This window comes from Zootoca vivipara, chromosome 15, assembly GCF_965207765.1.
Source record: "Zootoca vivipara chromosome 15, rZooViv2.hap1.1, whole genome shotgun sequence".
NCBI lineage: Eukaryota > Metazoa > Chordata > Lepidosauria > Squamata > Lacertidae > Zootoca > Zootoca vivipara.
Genome location: NC_142598.1, coordinates 19,542,095 through 19,564,202, shown reverse-complemented (window position 1 = coordinate 19,564,202; position 22,108 = coordinate 19,542,095). Strand labels below are relative to the sequence as shown.

Sequence of the window (22,108 nt, the reverse complement as noted above, 5' to 3'; positions counted from 1 at the left end):
TCGTTCAGACTGCAAAGTTAGGGAATGTAACAAACAATTGGCCCTTCTCTCCCAGCGAGCTCCCTGCCCCATGTCACCATCATCCCCCATGGCTGGCTGGAAAAGGCCCACTGGCTGGAGAAACGCTGCCAGGCAGTGGTGGGTGTCGCCAGAGTCAAAAGTGGGTGGAGCCACAAATGCAAATCTTGCAGCAGGCCACTTTCCACACCCAATCACATGCCCCTCCATCATGGTCTCCATCCGAGGGGAGGCAAGAGGCACCATCAATATTCAAGGACACATGAAATCTGTATGCATCATCTAAAAACCAAGAAATATTTTTTTCCATTAAGACTTGTTTTGTGCATGTGGTGGCGCTGTGGTTAAACCACTGAGCCTAGGGCTTGCTGATCAGAAGGTTGGCGGTTCGAATCCCTGTGACGGGGTGAGCTCCCGTTGCTTGGTCCCAGCTCCTGCCAACCTAGCAGTTCAAAAGCACGTCAAAATGCAAGTAGATAAATAGGAACCGCTACAGCGGGAAGGTAAACGGCGTTTCCGTGTGCTGCTCTGGTTCGCCAGAAGCGGCTATGTCATGCTGGCCACATGACCTGGAAGATATATGCCGGCTCCCTCGGCCAATAATGCGAGATGAGCACGCAACCCCAGAGTCGGTCACGACTGGACCTAATGGTCAGGGGTCCCTTTACCTTTACCTATCAAGCATGTCCAGCTCCCAAGAGACTGTGATCTACTCCCAGTAGAAAAAACTGGCAGTGATCTAGACCCATTGTCATTGGAGGGAGGAAGAGCATGTGTGGCGCAGAGTTGTTGAGCTTTTTTTGAGGGGAGGATTGCACAGAGTTTTTTAGCTTCCCCCCCCCCCCCGTAGTGGTTTGTACATACATGATAAGGATCCCACAATCTACCAGGATCAGCCAGGGATCTACCGGTAGATCGCGATCTACTGGTTGGACATCCCTGGTATATATTCATGCAGATTTGACTAATAACTCATATGTTACATCCCCCCCCCCAAACGTGTGGAGCTGGAACGCCTGTCTGAAGACGGATTCCCAACCTGGCCCCTGAAATAAGGCAAAAATTATCAAGTCAAGCTTTACATGGAAGACCCAGAGACTGCAGTCAAAAGGAAGATAAAACGACACCAATTTTTCCATTATCACAGCACAGGAAGCAGACATATGGTGTCTGGTAGGCCTTATCTATACAACGGTAATGTAGATATATTGCATCTTTGACAGCACAACCTAAAACTATCGTTAGTTTCTTCCCCAGAACTCAGAAACTAAATGAGCTTATGCCAGCAGACAGCTCAAGCCAGTATCTCTAGGAAAGCACACTGTTAAGCAGAGAGACAGAGACAGAGAGAGAAGGAACAGAAACCACCAAATTACAAATGATGTCAACAGAGACACACAGTAAAAGAGAGAGAGTAGCAGCTCATTCACTTGAAATTTCACACGTCTCATTCACTACCTGAAAGCTTCAGTCTCTAGGGACCACAAGACCACTGTCAAATTCAATGCATACACCACCAGAAGAGAATCATGGAGATGGCAAATGATTTAGCTAAAAAGATGGCATTCTAAGCAACATCTTGCAGTCCAACCCGCAAAGATGCTTACTCAGATACAAGGCCAACCAAGTCAAAACAAAAACCTCTACATTTCACTTGCTTTGTCCGTACTAAGCCATTGTAACTAATAGCAGCTTCTAAAACAGGCATATGCAAACTCGGCCCTCCAGCTGTTTTGGGACTACAACTCCCATCATCCCTAGCTAACAGGACCAGTGGATATGGATGATGGGAGATGTAGTCCCAAAATATCTGGAGGGCTGAGTTTGCTTATGCCTGTCCTAAAATGGGGGACATGCACAGGGGATCATTTTGGCTTTTGTAACCAAAGACACTTAACAAATGTAATTTTGACTCAGTTTTTTCCTCCTTGGCCTTTTCTTCCTCTGACCATTGACTTAGATGGTCATTTCTCGGAACACTGCTTATTGTCATTTCACTTCTGGACCCCAGCTTTTCTTTATCTCCTGGCGCCTTTTCCAATTCCTCAGTCTTGCCCAAGAAACCTACTCTTGTCCCAAACTGACAATTTCCCCACAGAAGCCAAAATAGCTTTCGGACATTCTGACAGCTCTGGATGTCAACGGACTATATTCCACAGCGCCAGTGCCAGGGGCTTCGTTGCACAATACAGGAATGCAACATAAGATATATACCAAGCATTGAAAACATTGTCTGGCCTATACACGGGAAGATTTTCATGACAAGATCAAACATTTCCCCAGAAAACGCTGAGAAGGTTTGGCATCATATACTGACAGTGCAAGACAAACATTTTAATCTCCTTGTCCTCTATCTCAAGATTCTGGATAAAATGTAGATTGTGTGTTACTAGAAGCATCAGGCAGTCTCTTTTCGTGGCATGCGATGACCACGTTGCTGGGGCTCAAAATTCCCAAACAATGCAGCCTTGTTGGTTGATAGACATACCCAGAAGGGCAGTACCCCACTCTCTCTGCCCTTGTCAGCAGTGAAAAATTACAGCCTCTTGCAGCACCTGTCAACTTTCATGGCATTAACCCCTCGGAGCTGACAAGGGCAGGCACATTTCCATGAGGTGGACAGGGTGCAAATGCAACACCCTGCCACCTCCGCCTTCGCCGTGTGATCCGGGCCTTTTGTAGCTCTAATTAAAGGAACCGGGAGTGCGTGGAAACAGCCCTTTAGTTATTATAATCACGACGCTACCTCAACAAAAGGTAATAAGAAAAGGAAGGGGAGGGGAAAAAAAACATTGCTTAATCTTTTCCTTTCACAACAGCTAAGGGACGACCGAGTTCAGACCTGTTTTTGCTCATTTATTATTATTATTATTATTTCCAAATTCCACATTTCTAACACGGCGCATTAAAAAAAGGCAAGCTCAGAAAGGGGGCAAGAGTTCCATCCGATTGCACAAAATTCAGGTTCTCTTCTTCCTGTTGATCCAGGCTTGGTATCATAAGCCTATGCAAGAGCGCAAAAGGGAAAAAAGAAAGAGATTAAGAATCCACACACACCAGTCTTGAGTATTTACATCTTCCTGAGTGTTTGGGTGGAATGATGTCTGCAACTATTCGTCGGGGTGCAAGTGGGTGTCAGTGTGCCCACCAGCACCTCCTCGGGACAGAGCAAGAAGTCTCTCTAAACATTCCCTTTAAAATCCATGGTGCTTGGTAGATTGCTTTTCCTGCTCAGTTCCTATATGCACTGGCACACCCCTTAAAGATGTCCACGTGCTGCTTCGTGCCAGGACATCACAGGGTTCCCTCTCCCTTGATGTAGAGCTCGTCCATGTAAGGGAGGCGGTGTGCTGGCCTAACCAGTGACCCTCCCCATATGGAGGACCAGAACAATGTAAAATGTACACTGTGTGCGCAGAATGTCCACATGCCGGTTGAATATGTGGCTTGTGGGAGGAGAGCATGGCTGATGTGCATCCGCAGTGGTGGAAGGCTGTGCAGCCCTGTATTCCCATCATACAGCCATTGAATGCAAGGGCAGGGAGGCTGCCTGAAACTCCATTTCAAGGGCTGAATACCTTGAATGGGGAAAAGATGCTAATGCGACCAGGAGTGTTTTTTGGAGTCTTGAGGGACCAGCCCATTCCAAGTCGAGCTGCTGGCTAGATCCTGGAAAGCTGCTAAGATTCTCCAAGCCAGAGGATCGGGCCTCTCCCTTATTTTGCACTAGCTCTTGTTATGCCATTGGCCTAATTCTGTCTCCAAGTAATAGTGTGACTTGTGATATAAAGAGATTTATATTATCATTGTCATGTTAAAAGCACACTGCCACCTGTACATTCTTGTTAGGTTTTGAAATGAATTTTTGAGCAAGCTTTCTTTTTAATCCACTTTATACTTCACTGATTTGTAAGAGGCAAGATGTACATGAATATTTATAGGTTATTTAAAAATAAAACGGCACTACTGATTCCGAAGAAGAATTGCAACTGTCTATAAGCATACTGTACCTTTATTGCTCTCTCTGTGTGTGTTGGCCTTTCTAGATCTGATTATCTGAATATGCACCTTCTGTATAGATGTTTGGACTGCAAGAAGACATTTGTTCTACGCAAAAAAATTCATTTAGCACCAGGAAATCCATGCCTGTAAGAGCATATCCTCAGGCTGAGCAAAGGAGAAAATTGTGGATCATTAAGGCCTAATGTTAGAGGAATTGTCGAAGATGAGGGAGAACGCTGATATGCTTCTCCTCAACCAGAAGATTCAGCTCCAGGTTCTATTCCTTCTGTTCGCCTACGGACTATTTCATATCAGCAAGCTAGTTGGGAAGCAATGCTACTTTCATCCTCTTACTTAAACTGTAAGAGGAAAATTCCAGCACCTCTGATCAGCTACTAGTTTTAGTGGAGGACCAGTTTGGAAAGAGGGCAGTGCCAGGATCCTACACCACCCCCTGGCAATGGAGTCGATGGCTGCAGTTGCCCCTCAATACTCAATACATCCTCCTTACCTCAAAGCTGGCAACTGGGGCCAAACAAGATCCACCAGAGGGTTTGATAACTAAAATAAAGGCACTTGAAACTAAGCCAGTGTCTCGGATCTCTTGGTCACATTTGATGCTAGGTAAAATTGCCTTCTTTTTCCTGAGGCCCTAGGAGCAGAGAGTGGCACTCCTTTGGATCTAAGGGATGTCCAGAGTATAGCCAGAGATCTCCTGGCTCAGGCTGGGTGGACAAAAGATAGGAGTGGCAGCAGCTTACTACCTGAGAAGGTTGGTTTAACCCATGGGTTTTTTTTATTAATGTCTGAACTCTCAAGAAAACAATGACCTGGATTTTGGCTCAGGCTTCCTTGACCTGTCTTTTATTTGTATAGATGATTGTTGTTTACTGTAATTGGCTTTAGTGTTTTTATTTTGTCTGCAAATAGCCTTCTAGTCACTTTTATGAGCAAAGTGACTAATAACAATAATAATAATAATAATAACAATAACAATAATAATAAATGCAACCCACCTCCAGCCAGCCAGAGTTGTTGGTTATACAACTGCCTAGGGAACATAGCCTTCAGTGTTTGATTCCCTCATTCTGCAGCTCGTCATTTTCATGAAATATAGACTACTGCAAGCTCTTGGGGAGCAACATTTTATGTTGTGGCTGAAGAAGTGTCCAGGGAAATATGAAATACTGATGCCTAGCCAATTCTCTCTCTCTCTCTCTCTCTCTCTCTCTCTCTCTCTCTCTCTCTCTCTCTCTCTCTCTCCACCATCTCTTGCCCTTTAACTGGAGATGATGCAAAACTGCACTGCTAGTAAACCACCTGTGCTGAAGGAGGATTAAGGATTTTGCAAGAACTGAATCACTGCGGCTTGAAACATCCGCTGTTACCATAGTGCATGACATTACATGCCCAAAACAAAGATGAGTTACAAAAGGAGCTGGCACTCAGAAGCTTGTCTCAAGTAGACGCAGGATCATGGGAAGGCCAGGTCTTCAGCACTCCCAGGATATCTGGAATCCAGTTCTTGAAAGGAGCTGCTACAGCTGCTACAAACATTGTACGCGGGCAAACCACAAGGACGGTGCCGACCCCTTTGCCAGTAACATACGCTGTTAAATTGCTGGTCACATCAAAAGTGTTTAGATGATTCAGCTGTGAGGCGATCAGGCACACTCCTTCATCCAATCCCCAGAGTTCAAATATACATGGGTCTGGCCTTCTGGTGGAACAACAGGTTCGATAAAGCCACAGGAGCGGTTGGATGTGTTTCCAATTCAGGGACACCGAGATGACTTGTCTCAGGGACTGGCCGGATGAGAAAGCTGCTTGCTGCCTGCGCAAGAGCCATCCAAGAAGAAGAAGACTTAGACCCTGGGTTGTGGTGGTGGGACACTGGGGAGCAGTCTGGGGAAAGGACAAGCTGGGAGGTGCTAGAAGCAGGAGCGATCAAGGTGAGGGTGGTGGGTCAGAAGATAGAGGCCCTTACAGGACAAGGCTGGAAGCTGAGAGTCTGCCTCCATGTGAGCACAGACTCAGACAGAGAGGAGTCAGAGGTTGTCCCTGATACCCAGCAGCAGGGCACTCCCAGTCTTGCTGGCTCTCCTCCTCTCCTGACACTCCACTCGCGGAGAGTCCTGCTGAGCAACGGGTCAGACAAGCCCAGAGGAGGAGCCCACCACTGTCTCCGTCTGCTTAGAAGGGATCCAGAGTGAGAGGCGAGATGGGGAAGGTGGGTGCCAGAGGTCAATATCAGCAATGTCTCCAGCTAGATGAGTTGAGCCGGAGGAACAATGCTGTGTTGTTACTTTCTGTGAATAAAAGCTAATTTGCATTCAAGTTCTTTACTGCCTTGTGGGTGACCTGTGCTCGCCTGACAGCTCCTTGACACTTGTGCTTGGGCTCCATCAAGTGACGGCTTAGTTGTGAAACCTGTAGTTGAGCAGGTGTAGAGAGGTACAGCTCTGCCGACCAAGCAAACCCAGAGGGCCAGGTTCATAGAATATATACTGGGCCTAGCCAATCAAGAAGCTTCGTACTGCTTGTCAGTTGCGAGGGTTGGTGTTGCTTAACCCATATTCCCTGTGCTCGAAGAGGGCACTGAGACCTGAAGAGGTAGATTCCATCTCACCTGAACCCTGGAGAATCTTCTTTGGGGGAAGGGGGGTGAGACCCCATGTAGAACCCCATGACCACTGATGATTTGGAGGAACCCACAGCAGTCCAAAGGGAGACTCAAGAGCCCCATCTAGGGCAGCCCTCCCCCAAGTGCATCCTAATCCCATCCTTGATCCCTAATTCTCCCTCTTTGTTTCCTAGGCCTCAAGACCAATGGCATACCCAGTGGTAAGCCCAGAGTGGTTAAAGGAGTGTTCACCTGGCTACCAGAAAATTCTGGTGCTGGGAGTCTGCTCAGGGGAAAGGTGAGGAGGTAGATGAGGAACAGTCATCAAGTATATACGTATATACTCGAGTATAAGGCTACTTTTTCAGCACACAAAAAATGTGCTGAAAAAGCCGCCCTCGGCTTCTACTCAAGTGAGGCGGGCGGCGGCGGAGAAAGGCACAGGACCAACTCTCTGAACCCCTGCCCTATGCCTGCTCTGTACGAGGTGGTGGGGGAAAAGAAGCGGTGAGGAAGGGATCCTTCCTCGCCGCTTCTTCCCCACCCCGCCACCGACAGCTGGGAAAGGCATAGGACAGTATTTATTTTTATTTTTGAAATTTACCAGTAGCTGCTGCATTTCCCACCCTTGGCTTATACTCAAGTCAATAAGTTTTCACAGTTTTTTGAGGTAAATTCAGGTGCCTCAGCTTATATTTGAGTCAGTTTATACTCGAGTATACTATATACGGTAGTTTTCTCAGTCTTTTCTGGAAGATTGCTGAGTTAGCAGCTCACCTTTGAGCTCACTAATGTATAGTGCACTCAATCTAGCACACTCATGTCCACAACTCCTTGGCTTCCTGGTCTAGCTCCCAAACCAGGTGCTGGTCATGGAAAACAGCCCTCTAGACAGGCTAAGAGGAAGGAAAAAGTACTTTCCTTTCCCAGAAAGACTTCCTGCTGTGTGCTACAGCTCCAAACCTAAAGAACAGGAAGCCACCACTGTCAGGCAAGCAGTGTATTTTTACTTATACTTTTCAGATTTATATATTTCACTGATTTTACAATCATTTTGACATTTCAAAACTTGACTTCCTTTCCCCACTTTCTGCGGTTCCTTAAATTTATTTTTAATATCTTCTACATACCCAAATTAACTTAATTTGTTCATTTATTCATCTACTTTAAAGAGATACTCTTATACAGGGCCAAGCCACAATTCCAATTCAAATTGAATCCATTTTGAATCACTACCACGAAGGAAAAAGCCCACTCGTAGTTGGAGATTTTCAAGCTGCAACAAGACTGGGACCAAGAATGCTTTGAGTTCAGGCAAGCTGTAAGGTTAATGATTCAGGAATGAAGGAGACAGGAGCAAAATGGACTTCCTGCCTCTCCAACCATGACCGCCCCAAGCATTTCAGGAATAGAAACAGGCCGCAGGTCTCCCTTGCTGAAAACTGTTGTGCACCCGGCTCTGATCAGAAGCTAGTTGGACTTGAGCAGAACAGTAACTTGAAAGTGAGCTATGTACTAGGAAGCCTATGATTAAAATCTTATCTCACCCAAGAGATGGCCTTAGGGAAGCCACTAATCGTTCTTCCTGTCACCTCCGTTATTATGGAGATAATATTACTGACCTGCCTTACAGGGCTCCTGTAGGATTACCAAGATAATATATGTGACATGCTTTGGACACTCTAAAATGCAACATAAATGCTAAGAGATACACAAGAGATACAGAAACCTCTTCCCCTACTGCAACTCAAATGAGAATCTTAGAACACCCACACAGGAGAGAATCCAACAGTTCCAGAAACTTTGCCATCTTAAAACTCTAAAGCAGGGTTTCCGAAACTTGGGTCTCCAGCTGTTGCTAGCAAGACCAGTAGTCAGGGATGATGGCAATTGCAGTCCAAAAACAGCTGGAGACCCAATTTGGGAAACCTGGGAGGTTTGGGTTGATCGCGGGCTCTTCTTCCTTTGTGTGGATTGGCTCATCGTCCATTCGCACATGACCTGCCCCTATAAAAAGGTCAACAAATTAGACCTGAACCTGAAAAGTTTACATACCTCCCTAAAAAAGCTCAAAACTTTGACCTGAACCCCAAAAAAGCTCAACAACTTTGACCTTTGATCACTGCCAGTTTTTAATTCTGTGATTAGGTCGCAGTCTCTTGGGAGATGGACATTCCTGCTCAAGAGAAAACATTACACACAGCCACTCATGCCACCAATTTCCCATTTCATTTATGGCTTCAACACAGCTTTGCAAACAGCAGCACTGTGTTTTATGTCCCGCTGATTATCAAAGGGAAAAGGCCCACGCAAACTCATGCCCCTCCACAGTTCTCCACTGTAGAATTTTTTTTGAAAAAATCCTCTTGACTCTTTGATCCCCATGAGAAAGTCCTAGCAAGGTGTTCCTCTTCTTGTCTGCATTGGCTTGGAGTCAAGAGATGCTGCTTCCCAAAATTCCAGATTTAGTTTGCCTTAAAATTATGCCAAGTATTAAGAGATTATTTCAAAGCGAAAAGAAAATTAAAAGGACCGAGGGAATGAACACGTCCTGGCACAAGACTGTGCTACAAACCAGGAGGAGGGGGGGAGGTATAACATATTGCGCTGGAAAAATCATTATGACTTGGCCTACTTACAATATTGAAATTCCAGACATACACAATCATGCACGTCAGGTTCTGCTCACTAATTCTGAAGAAGTGCAGATATGGAAGAGGCAGCGGCTGCACCTAGGCCAGGCAAGCTCAGCCCGGGACATGTGAAAAGAGTAGGAAGTGGTGGGGATGTGTAAAAAAGTCAGAGCAAGCCAGCAAGGTTTTGACTCATGGTTGGCCACTAGTGCAATTTTCACCACATCCACCAAATGATGTTCTGCTTTCAAGCTTTATGGTAGAAAGATGAGCCTCTCACTAAAAACTAATTATGAACTTCCCCACAATGTTCCACATTAGCTATCGTCAACCTTTTTAAAGATCTGGGGCACACTTTTAAGCCAAACATGCATTTGGGGGCCCATTTGCCATAGATTTGCATGGTGGTAGTGCTCTTATTGTGAACTACCTTGGATCAAGTTGTGACCCATTAGTGGGTCCCGACCCACACTAGTAGGTTTCCAGCTGACTAGTGCTTTCCAAGCTTTTCATGTTGGTGACACCAGGGCCGTCTTAAGCATATAATAATAATAATAATAATAATAATAATAATAATAATAATAATAATTTATTATTTATACCCAGCTACTCTGGGCGGCTTCCAACAGAAGTATTAAAATACAATAATTTATTAAACATTAAAAGCTTCCCTAAACAGGACTGCCTTCAGATGTCCTCTAAAAGTCTGATACTTGTTTTTTCTCTTTGACATCTGGTGGGAGGGCGTTCCACAGGGCGGGTGCCACTACCAAGAAGGCCCTCTGCCTGGTTCCCTGTAACTTGGCTTCTCGCAGTGAGGGAACCGCCAGAAGGCCGTCGGTGCTGGACCTCAGTGTCCGGGCAGAACAATGGAGGTGGAGACGCTCCTTCATGTATTCTGGACCGAGGCCGTTTAGGGCTTTAAAGGTCAGCACCAACACTTTGAATTGTGTTCGGAAACGTACTAGGCGCCGTGGTGCAAAGATCCCTCCAGAGTCCCACCCCCCATTTGCCAGGGTTGTCGACCTTTTCCCAAGCCTCTGCGGGGATCGCTCTTCTCCCGTGGAGGCATGGAAAGGAAGTTGCACGTCCACCAACCATATAGTTGGCGGGGCACAGCTTCCATCCTAAGCCTCTGCGGGGATCCTAAGCCTCTACAGAAGCTTGGGAGGCAAGCTGCATGCCTGCCAGCCACATGGTTGACAGGGCACAGCTGGCGGGCATGCAGGAGGGAAAGGGCAGGCCACCAGCAAAGCCATGCAGCTCCCCCATTCGCTGGGGTGCCCCTGAGAGGCTAGCGCCCTGGCGCAATGCGCCAGTAAACCCAATGGGAAAGACGGCTCTGGGTGACACACTTTTTAGACATGCATCAGTTTGCAACACAGTAATTCAGGTTAACTAGCAAACCGGAGGTTAAACTAACCCCTTTCCAGCTCCGGGAAGAGCGTGGGGAGCATCTGCGCTGCACAATGCAGCCGACACACTAACGTTGTCACGACACACAGTTTGGATAGTGGCTGACAGCCTGAGGTCATAATAGGAGCACCACTAACCATGCAGCTGAAGACCAGCGGTCTGCATGATATGTAAAGGAAGAATTCACAGGGAACATCAGACCTGCTCCCAAAGAACAGCCAAGCACTTATTAATTTGTGGCTCTGCCACGTAAGGAGAGCTCCAGTCTGCCTATTGAAACTGATCCATTATTCCCACCTGCAGATCTGCCTTCAACAAGAGACATCATCAGCAGATCTTGCTGGTTGGGAAGGGCTCCATTTCAGAAGGCAGGTTGGAACGCTCCTCTCCAGCAGCTGTACAAGTAAGTCCTTCTCTGCTGCTCCACATGGCATGCTGGGATGCTTGCAAGCAATTACTGTGCTGCTCTCTGTAGCCCCACACAAAAGGAGGATGGGAAGAGTCTGGGAGGAGGGAATACTCCAACAAAGGGCTTTGCTCCATATAGAAACAACCAAGGTTCCCCAGATGTTCCGTTCAAACACTCTCCACACCAATGAGAAATATCATGTCATGTCTACCCCAGGCCAACCATATTTTAAGTGTTTCATTAATAATAGACATGGTAATTTTACATCTGGACTTTTAGTGAGAGCATTGTAAGTCTTCCCATTTCATGGATTCTATATCTCCCTGAAGGGCTGGAGGCAGATCCCATGACACGGCCTAAGCTAACATCCCATTGTTGGTGGGGCTTGAGAAATGCATTAGAAGAGTCTTCGAAGCGCCATATCCATTAAACTTTGCACCCCCGAGGGAAAAACTAAAAGCAAATCTGGAATAAAGTAAAGGGCATAAATTTAGCAAGAATAAGATCGCTGAACACATTTAGAGGCCTAGGGCCCAAGGAGAATTTTGTGCAGCCTTAACCAAAGATTAGCCGGCCATAATAAGACAAATGAAAAAATCAGTTTTATTGTTCTGCCCTGCTGTTCAACCCATTAAATAATCTTATCAAGGCTATTGCCTAAGTGCTGCTGTAACATAATTAAACAGCAGGCTATCTAGTTCTACAGAAATCAATAGAGACATTAACATTAATTTCTCTCTTTTTATACACTGCTTTTGTACTTGCTTAAATATGCACAGTATTGCTTCAAGTAACAAAAAAAAAGTCTTATTCATCCAAACGTTCATTTCTAGCATTTCAATGGATAAAAATCTACAAGGGTTTTTTTTTTTGATAGTAGTCTCAAAATATTAGTTTGTTGCATACACATGCAACCGTTTTAATTTAATTACAGGGTTTGCATGTAAAGCTGAGTAAGAAAATATGTATCTCTGGTTTTTTATATAAAATAAAATAAACTGCAAGTGGATATTTCTTATTCTTATGTGGCAGATTCATATAGAGAGTCATGGCCCCAATTAGTGACACTAAAGTTAACTTAGGAGGAAAGTGTTATGGTTCCGGACCAGACCCTGACCCGGTGGACTTAGCATTGGAGAGTGTGCATGTTTCTACAGCAGCCGTGTGTGTGTGTGCGTGCACGAGAGAGAACAGATTATTGTGCCACAGCACCGACATGAACCAGAAGCTCAGGCCACCTGAGCAGTCAACTACCTATTTGTTCATCCATGTGTTCAATTTATGTCCTGTTTCATCTCAAAGCTCTCAGCAGCATGCTCTGTCTCGGTCTTTCCAACATACACATATATTTACACTTAAGCAACTTGAACCAAACACAGGCAGAAAAAAGTAGGCATGGGGGGTGTCTATAAGGAACAGAGAAATGGCAGGCAGGGAAAGAGGTAACCATACCACTACTTCTCCTCACCCAATTCCCTCCCCCTGAAGCAGATTTTTTCCCCTTTCAAAAGGGTTGGGGCAGTGCTATTTTTCTAGAAAAAAGAGCTCACCACGAACTTCTCCCTTGTTCTCTTAGAATGGCAACGGTGCCCCCCTGAGAGGCGCTGGAGCTGAGCTCCGGTGAGCTCCAGCTAAAAAAGGTAAAGGACCTTTACCTTTACACCATCTCGCTTTCAGGCCGAGGGAGGCGGAGTTTGTCCACAGACAGCTTTCTGGGTCATGTGGCCAGCATGACTAAACCGCTTCTGGCACAATGGGACACTGTGACGGAAGCCAGAGTGCACGGAAGCACCCTTTACCTTCCTGCCACAGTGGTGCCTGTTTATCTACTGGCACTGGCGTGCTTTCGAACTGCTAGGTTGGCAGGAGCTGGGACTGAGCAATGGGCGCTCACCCCGTCACCGTCACTGGGATTTGAACTGCCGACCTTCTGATCAGCAAGCCCAAGAGGCTCAGTGGTTTAGACCACAGCGCCACCCACATTCCCTGTAATATGTAGTTAGCCGCTGAGGGGAGAGCCCCAACCTCTCTGAGGAGTTACCTCAGTCATTGTCCATGACCCGGCTCTCTCTCTCATCTGTGGTGCCAAAGAACCTGCCAAGAGATTATACATGTTCCAAAAGGAATGAGAGGCTCCAGGCCAGAAGGTGGGGCTTGAGGCAGCCTTGTAGCCTCAATTGTCTGGGAGGTCACCTGCACAAACTACCAGAGCTGACTGAGAGCTGTCCACAGTCCTGAAGACCCCTGTGTCCTGACGGCTCCAGCTCCAGCTCCCTAGCCACACAGGGCCTCTGGCTACTGGTCACCACCTCCTGCTGCTTCTGCGTGATCTGAGTGAGCTTGATGGGCTCTCTGCTGCTCTGGCCCACACCAGCTTGTGGCCATTGAAACTGGCCACGGCCATTGTTAAATTAAGGATGAATGAAAGCACGCTCTTTGTTTTTTTGCAGCTCTAGCTTTTGTATCCCAATTTCTATCACCGAGTACAGTATATTTCCACCAGTATATACCAACAAAAATAATGGTATATGCCTGCCCACCAGTTTATTGCTAAAAAGCAGCACTTCACAAGTAGAATTTCAACCAGGCTTTGTTGGAGGAGCTGGCACCAAGATTTCACGGACCCCTGGGAACAGACCTGCCTCTCCCAGCAAGAGCAATCTGCTTCTCTTACTTAGATAGAAGTTCTGATCTAAACAGCCTGGCGTGTAATTCTACCTCCCCCCACACATCAGTATAGGTTTTGTTGCCATTTTAAAATTTAAACTCATTTAACAAGGATCCAGTTCCCAATTCTTTGCCATAGGATAGCAACTATCATAGAATCATCGAATTGGAAGGGACCCTGAGGATCATCTTGTCCAACCCCCTGCAATGCAAGAATGTGAAGCTGCCCCATATGGGTATCAAACCTGCATCCTTGGCGTTATCAGCACCACGCTCTAACCTACTGAGCTATCCAGGCTGACATATCTTTTATCTGTACCTTGCTAACTACTGCCTTCTGCATTTGCAACGCCTGCTGCTGTACTGAAGCACTCCTGGGCACACCGAGGAAACCACAACAGCAGCAATGGAAATTGTAGGCATGGGAACTAGGATTAAGGTAGAGAACGTGATCCAACAAATCAAGCACAGTGCATCAGCCATGTACTGTAGGTTGTTCAGGGCTCAACAATGATTGGAGGCACAAATACTGAACAGGCCCTCTCTGAACCTAGAAGTATTCCCCAACTTCTTCCCCATTGCAGGGATATGTAGATTCTGGTCAATACATCATAGAATCATAGAATCATAGAGTTGGAAGAGACCACAAGGGCCATCCAGTCCAACCTTGACCTAGATGATATACTGTACTCCTATTGATGCAGCCCAGAATTGCATTGGCTTTTTAAGCTGCTGCATCACACTGTTGACTCATGTCAAGTTTGTGGTCTACCAAGACTCCTAGATCCTTTTCACAAGTACTTGCAGATCAGGAGTAACCACACGGTGCCCTCCAAAAGCTACTAGACTACAAATGCCATCTCTCCTGACCACTGGCCATGTTAGCTGGGGCTGATAGGTGTTGTAGTCCAAAAAAAATATGGAAGGCACCATGTCGAATGGCCCTTTTCTTGATAACACAGCAGAGACTTGCCACAGAATATCCATCGGGGGCAACAGTCCCTTACTGACTACAGAATGTGCTCCAAAGCTCTAAGATGCACTGTAGTCCTCTAAGACAGGAGACCCTGACAGCTGGGTTGTATGTAAGCTTTGTGACATTACAAGATCTCCACCATGCATATCTACCCTTTGAGGAATATAGAAATGTTTAATCTTTGTAATCAGAGTGGAAACTGCAATCATTAATCTCATTGCTGGATATCCCTTGAGTTTCCTACACAGTGTTATGCCTATATGTTGAAGACTTGCAGAACCTTGAAAATAGATTGGCTGCGTAGCCAATTTACTCAAACATCATAAAATGGTGATACATTTACATCTGTTGTTTTGTCTGACATGGCTGCTAATGTGCATCATAATTAGCAACGCAATTCCTGTGCCTTTCCCTATATTCTGTTTACTATGGAACTCCTATTCAGAGAAAGAAATTAGCATTCATGAAGAAACAGAAATTCAATCCATTAAGCGTTATTATCTGTACTGAATGAGAAACGCTGCATTAAGACAAACAGCAAGAATCTATTCATACCATTCATTATACGGTAAAAATAGTCAGAATGAATAACAATAACAACAACAAAATAAATACATAAAATTATATAAGTTCATAAGGAAGAAAATCAAGGCCCTAATGAGAGACATACACCAAAACGTTTCAGATTAACAATGAATCCACCTGAAACTTTTATTTTCCTTGAACCCGGAGACAGGTTTTTCCTTACATGAAACTCAGCATTCCAATGCTGAACAGGTTTATTTGGAAGTTATGGAAATCTACAGAACTCCTAGAGGCTCTAAATCTCATTAAATAAAGAGGCCCATTTGTGTAATTTACTGCAAGCAGTTTGAAACAAAACCCTGCTATAGAAACCTTCTCAGTGGGCACAATGCATTAAACAGTAAGTGTTTTCATCTGAAATTAATTTCAAGGATCCAAAGTAAACGACCATCGGAAATCAGTAGGCTGTTTGGTCGTTTCAAGCTCATTGCCATGGGATCAATGTGCCACAAACAAACCCTAATGCAACTTCAGCCAAGCCAAACAACCTCTCAAGAACCTCGAGGAATCTACTGAGCGCCATATTCTACGTTAGGATATTATTCCTCTAAATCATGGCTGCTTACTTCCTTTAGAGGAAAACACATACACTATGCATGCAATGCCACACACGAAGAATGTGCACATTGACTATTTATTGCCTCTTCAAAGATAAAGAAGGAACCCAATGCCAATTGCAGCTTCCTGGCAGGATTCAATCCTGGACTGAGCCTTGAAATGGCAAGCAGGCAGACTGCAAACGGCGTTTTCAGTCTGTGGACCATCATCTAGTTCTGAAATGACCAAGAGTTGAAAAGCAGCAGCACTGGCTGAAATGTCACACCCATAACACTCTATATACATCCTTACCCGTCATGATCCTCTGGGCTTCATATGGTTCCATGTAGCCAGTGTTTTCTCCTTTGCCTGTCTTGCTGCCCTCGCTTTTGGCATCAAATGGGTCCGAGTAGTCATCGGCTATTAGGACCTGGGGGGGAAAGATAAGCACACTCTTAACCAGAGGAACTTCCCAATCACTGGACACATTGCCAATTTTCACAGCTCTAAAATCACGAGGGCTAACCTCCAGGATACTGGTACCCATTTTCTTCTAGCAAACTCAGTTAAAGAAAGGTCTGGTTAAGTAAGGAAAGGTATTTACACTGTTCCTAATCAGGATCTTCGTTTGCATCCACTTATTCACACTATGACCTTACAAGGCCCCTTGGGTCCTTGCACATCTGACATGTTTTGACCAGCTTACAACCAGGCACGAAATAAGCAAATCGGTGCTAGATCATATATGTTCACGGCAGAAGCAATAACTCCACACATAAACCCCTTCGGTCCTATGTCGGAGACACAGAGACAGAGGCTGAGAGCAAGGGAAAAATAGTGTTCCCTCTTGAAATCTGCTGCTGCTGTCGCACAACGGGATACTGGCAAGCAATTGCAGGGAAAGTTATTGCCTCATTTTATCTGTTCACATTGCCCGCATATCAGCGTGTACACCAGGAGATCAGTCCCTGCTGTATATGCTTTGGGAAGGAGGGGGGGATCAGATTGGAGTAGCATTGACTAAGAACAGGCTCCTTAAAACTACAGCCCCTACATTTCAGAATGCTTTGCCTATCACAAGGCAACGGTGCTCTTAAGACTACTGCCAAGAAGGAAAAATGTTTTCATTCCAGCCTGCATTTGGCTGTTACAGTATTTCATTTCTTGGCTTTATTTCCTGTCCTATTTTTATCTTTGCTTAATCAAATCAGATCTCACTCATTGAAAAGTGCTAACTCAAGTTTAGGTTTACTGCATTTATTGTATTTCACTGGGTCTGTGTGTGAGTGTGTGAAAGACAGACAGCTTATATCCCACAAAAGTTTACACCACAATGAGTTCGTTTGTTTCAAGAAGCCACAAAACTCTGCTGTTTCAACAGGTAGGGAAGACATGACACACAACTCTGTTGTGTATTTCAAATGTTTACTAAGCATAATCCAGCACTTTGCACTCAAGAATTTGCAGAACTTTGTACCAGGATCACGTGCTATGTGTCTACTCTCTGACACATCCATTACCGAGACACACAGACAAACACACAGAGCTGGAAAAATCCCAGACGTAGTTGAGGCAGACACCTAAGAATTTTGATTCTGGAGCCAGATTCTGAAGGTTTATCAGAGCAGCGCTATTTTCAAAAATATTTCAGTTTCAGCATGTGAAATCTCCTTACAAAAAGTGGGAAAAGCAAAATACATGGGAGCATCAGCGTTAGCATGTGTGCTGGTCATGTGCAAGTGGGGAGTTGCCTGTAATGCAACCAATTAAAACAGGAACTATTCTGAGCATGTTGGCTGCATTCATCCATGAAAGGTAGGAGCACTTTTACCAGCCAATGGATTAGATTGTGCTTTGTTCTGCATATATTTTGAAGCATTATCACAGAAAAGCCATTGAATTTTAAATCCATTCATAAATCGATATGCTCCAATTCAGCTACCGTAAGTCTAGTTTAGGTAGAAAGTGTTCCATTCAACAGTCTATACAGCTGACTATTCCTATTAGCTGTCTCTCAAGACTTTTCAGAAGTTAACCTAGGACTGTGGTTTTCAAACGGTGCTCTAGACATGGTTCCTTTGAAGATTATCTGGGATCCCCTAGTCAGAATACCAGTAATGTCTAACAAATTCCTTGATGGTGTACCTCATGCAATGCACAGCCCCAGAAGAGCTCTGGGCCCATTTCGAGGGCCTGCTCAAGTCACCTAGGTTGACAGCCTAGCCAATATTCCCCATGAACTGGTACACAATATGTCCGAGAGTCTTCTGTGATGCACAGAGATTCTGTCATCGATGTTCAGAGGTTCCTCAGCAAATATGAAATGGGCTTTCCAGAGAGAGAGAGAGAGAGAGAGAGAGAGAGAAAGTTTGGAGAACAGTGATTTGGGAAACCCAGTTCTGAAAGCAAGCCTCTTTCCCCTAGTAAGATGACAAATCACAATGCACTGGGGAGCAAAGGGACGAAAAAAATCAGCTGTTCTAGATGAGACCTTTGTCTGATCAAGCAAGACAGTTTCAAACACCCATATGTACTTAAAGAGCCCCTGCCAACTCCTCCCTATTGTTACGGGATGACAATCCCAGAGTAATTATTGCTTCATCTTCAGTTTTTTGGGTGGTTATTTTGGACCACTCAAGTGTGAGCCAACTCTGTCCATCATTTGAGGCGCAATTTATGGTTGCCTTCAAGGGCTTCATTAAATGTAAATGGCTAAAAATGACATGTGCGAAATGGAGGGGAGGGGGAGAGGGGTCTCCCACCCCTCCCCAAATAACTGTAATGAGTGGCTTGTTATTGCAGCTCTAATGGAGAGAGAGAGAGAGAGAGAGAATGAGAGAATGAGAGAATTGCTCCGTGTCTTCTGTCTAATGTGGGGCCAGGCTGTAATCAACAGCCCTGTCAGAGCGGTGTCAGAGGCTGGGGGATGCTTAGCTTAAAGACAACAGTGTGCATCAGGCAGGAGTAATTTCTCCTCGTAACAAGGGCAGGCTTTATCTCCGAAAGCCCTGCAGCTGAAACACCATCCATTTACTTCCCTGATGACGACTTGTCAGCTGCTGATAGATACGTATCTTGGGCGCCCCGCTGTTCCCCCCGATATGGGGGCTGACGCTGTAATAGTTGCCTCTTTCGAAAAAATAACCGCACTAAAATGACATAAGATTTGGCAGCGGAGGCAGCGGGGGGGGGGTCGGGGGCAGTGGTGGGGAGAGAGACAGAGAGACAGAGAGCCTAAGGTGGATAATGTATTTTTATTTGATATTTAGCCTTTCCCATTTGGCCCCCCCAAAACACAAGGGAGTAAATTAAACATATAAAAACCTGTCAAACAGAGTAATGTCAAATGCTGTTTTTGTTTAAGTGCATCCGTAACGTATTCCAGAGTCAACACAGCGGGATAGAGATGCATTCTATAGGAAAGGAAACATTTCTTAAAAAAACAAACAAAAACAAAACGTTTTCGCTACTAGAAACTCTTACCAGATGGGTTTTTGTTAGGGCTTAAGTCAAGGTTGAAAAGTCTCATCACCTGTAGCAAGTGAAGGACTGCCTCCAGTGAATTGGGCAGGGAAGACTTTTACAGTGGCACCTCTACTTACAAATGTTTCTACTTACGAATGGAGCTCCGTCCGCCATCTTGGATGTGGTTTAGATAGGATTTTTTCTACTTACGAATTTTTAGATAGGGTTGCTTCTACTTACCGTTCGATTTTTTTTCTCCCAATGCATTCCTATGGGATTCGACTTACAAATTTTTTTTCGACTTACAAATGTGTGTTCGGAACGCATTAAATTCGTAAGTACAGGTACCACTGTAAGTGGAAACCCCGATGGGCAGAGTTACAGGCTAGCAATTAACAAAAAACGTATGCGCTGGGAACTTATTTGACCTCTTTGCTAGAGGGCTAGAGAAGTGCCAGAGTTGTGGTGCTTGAGGGTAACACATGCAGGGTCTCCACAAGGCTTGAGTGGCCCACTTGAGTCATAGCAGAGGCCACTAGAGAAGGGAAGTAAGTTTGTACTGCAGGCTGTATGTGCTCTACAGGGACGTGGGTGACGCTGTGGTCTAAACCACTGAGCCTCTTGGGCTTCCTGATCAGAAGGTTGGCGGTTCGAATCCCCACGACAAGGTGAGCTCCCATTACTCTGTCCCAGCTCGTCTACCTAGCAGTTCAAAAGCACACCAGTGCATGTAGATAAATAGGTACCGCTGCCGCAGGAAGGTAAATGGCGTTTCTGTGCGCTCTGGTTTCCATCACGGTGTCCCGTTGCGCCAGAAGCAGTTTAGTCATGCTGGCCACATGACCTGGAAAGCTGTCTGTGGACAAATGCCAGCTCCCTCAGCCTGAAAGCGAGATGAACGCCACAATCCCATAGGCGCCTTTGACTCATAGGTGCCAACTTCCAGATTATAAAATCTGGGATTGGCAGCTGCGCAGAACCGGAAGTCGCGCTGTGGCCATTTTGGAACTGGGCAGAGCGACACCGGAAGTCGCTTCTACGCATGCTCTGCCCATTTCCAAAATGGCCACAGCGCCAGAAATGTCCAGAGACTCCAGACATGCGCAGAAGGAGCCTCCCCGGGCCAGTAAGAATCTGGGGGATTTACGGGGTTTTTTAAAAATCTGGGCTGCCAGCGGGAAACGGCTGGAAAAACGGGGGTTTCCCGGAGAATACGGGAGACTTGGCAGCTATGCTTTGACTGGGCTTAACCGCCCAGGGGTCCTTTACCGTTGCCTTTTACCTATGTGCACTGCTCTCCATGCACCCCTGTGGGGAAAGCAAGGTCCCTTCCTGCTTAAAGTGCACTGATACTCATCAGTGATTCCAGTGCTATTTATTTCAGCATCTATCTCACCTATCCAAGCATGCTTCAGTGCAGATTGTCTGCCTTTAAAATGTTTTTTAAAAAGAATATCGCTTGAATTAATTTTTCTTCCATTGTTTCAGATGTTTTTTGTTTTTTTTTAAGTTGCAAGGCTATTCTCTGTGGATCTGGGCAGAGGGTTTGGTGACCACAGATGCTAGCCGATCAGTGCTGTATACAGCAAACTTTTCTGCTGCAAAGTGGCAGAAGCAGTACTTTCAAGTTCATTCTTGGGAAAAGAAACTGTTCATCTGAATACAGCACAGCACAGAAGCGCAACTGCCAAAACTGCAGGTTTACATTCCACCTCAGATAACTCTTTGTTATGAATCAATTAAATTAAAAATGGTTGTAAGTCAATTACTGCTTACAGCTCACAATGTTACTGCAGATATAAATGTTATGCAAATGATGTTGAAGACACTGAGCAACTCTTCTTGGCTTTAATCCTAGAATCCCAGAGCGAGCCCAAGCAGTTACAAATTTTGCTTTAAAACGAAATTAAGCAAAATTAATAGCAACTATAAACCACAGAATCTGTTGCCGGGGATGGTGATAGTGCAGGGGTGGGTGGTGCCTGCTCCTAAAAAAAGTTTGTGCTTGGAAAGGAAGAAAGAAAACATGCACATATACGTGATATACATACAAATACTCCCGTGGCATAGGGGACGGGGAGATAAAGCTTTCAAACCTGCCTCTGCTACCAGATGATACTATCAAGCAATTAACACAACCTACAGGAGGGCATTTTTTGTTTTCATGGAATATTTGATAGTATCTGACTGTGGTCAAGTAATAAGCTGCCAATTGACCGGTCAATTGACAGTATTTGACTGGTCAATTGAGCGGTGGAGTCCCAGCCCTAGCACAAAATCAATTAGAGGCCCTGCGATTTGTGGGAATCATAGATCCATGCAACTGGATCTCTTCGTCAGACTCACAAATGAGCAAGGTTTCCAAGCCCAGCAAAGCAACAAAGCCAGCCAAGATCTATTCTGCAAATACTGTACACGGTTTATCTCTAACCAGAGGAATAATTAGATGACCGGGGTGATAGGTGGTTCTGAAAAACTATCAGTCATAAATTCCAAAATCAATATCTGAAATAAATCAAGGGCTTTAGCTCTCGTAAACACAGAGCGCTACAGAAAAAAATCAGCTAATCCGGTACCTGGACAAACATGGCAACCTGGTTTATTTCAAAAGCAGCCACATCCCTAAATTCTAATTAAGATTAGATATACAATTCGTGGGCTGTCAAAAGAGCCTCCAGCTGCCCATGATGCTATTTCAGTTTAAATTACAATTTGGAATTTTTTAGCTTAGATAAAGCAGCTGGCCTGTGCTGACACATGGTATCTTTTATCCCTGC

General features: G+C 45.2%; 1 protein-coding gene across 1 annotated transcript in view; it reads right to left on the bottom strand.

Moving 5' to 3' along the window:
• The window catches only part of SHB (SH2 domain containing adaptor protein B), a 151,390-nt gene that overhangs the window by 74,836 nt on the left and 54,446 nt on the right, over positions 1-22,108 (bottom strand). Inside the window, exon 2 of the mRNA XM_035097025.3 lies at positions 16,179-16,296. Within this exon, the coding sequence (XP_034952916.1) occupies positions 16,179-16,296 (118 nt within the window). The remainder of the gene's footprint in view (positions 1-16,178; positions 16,297-22,108) is intronic.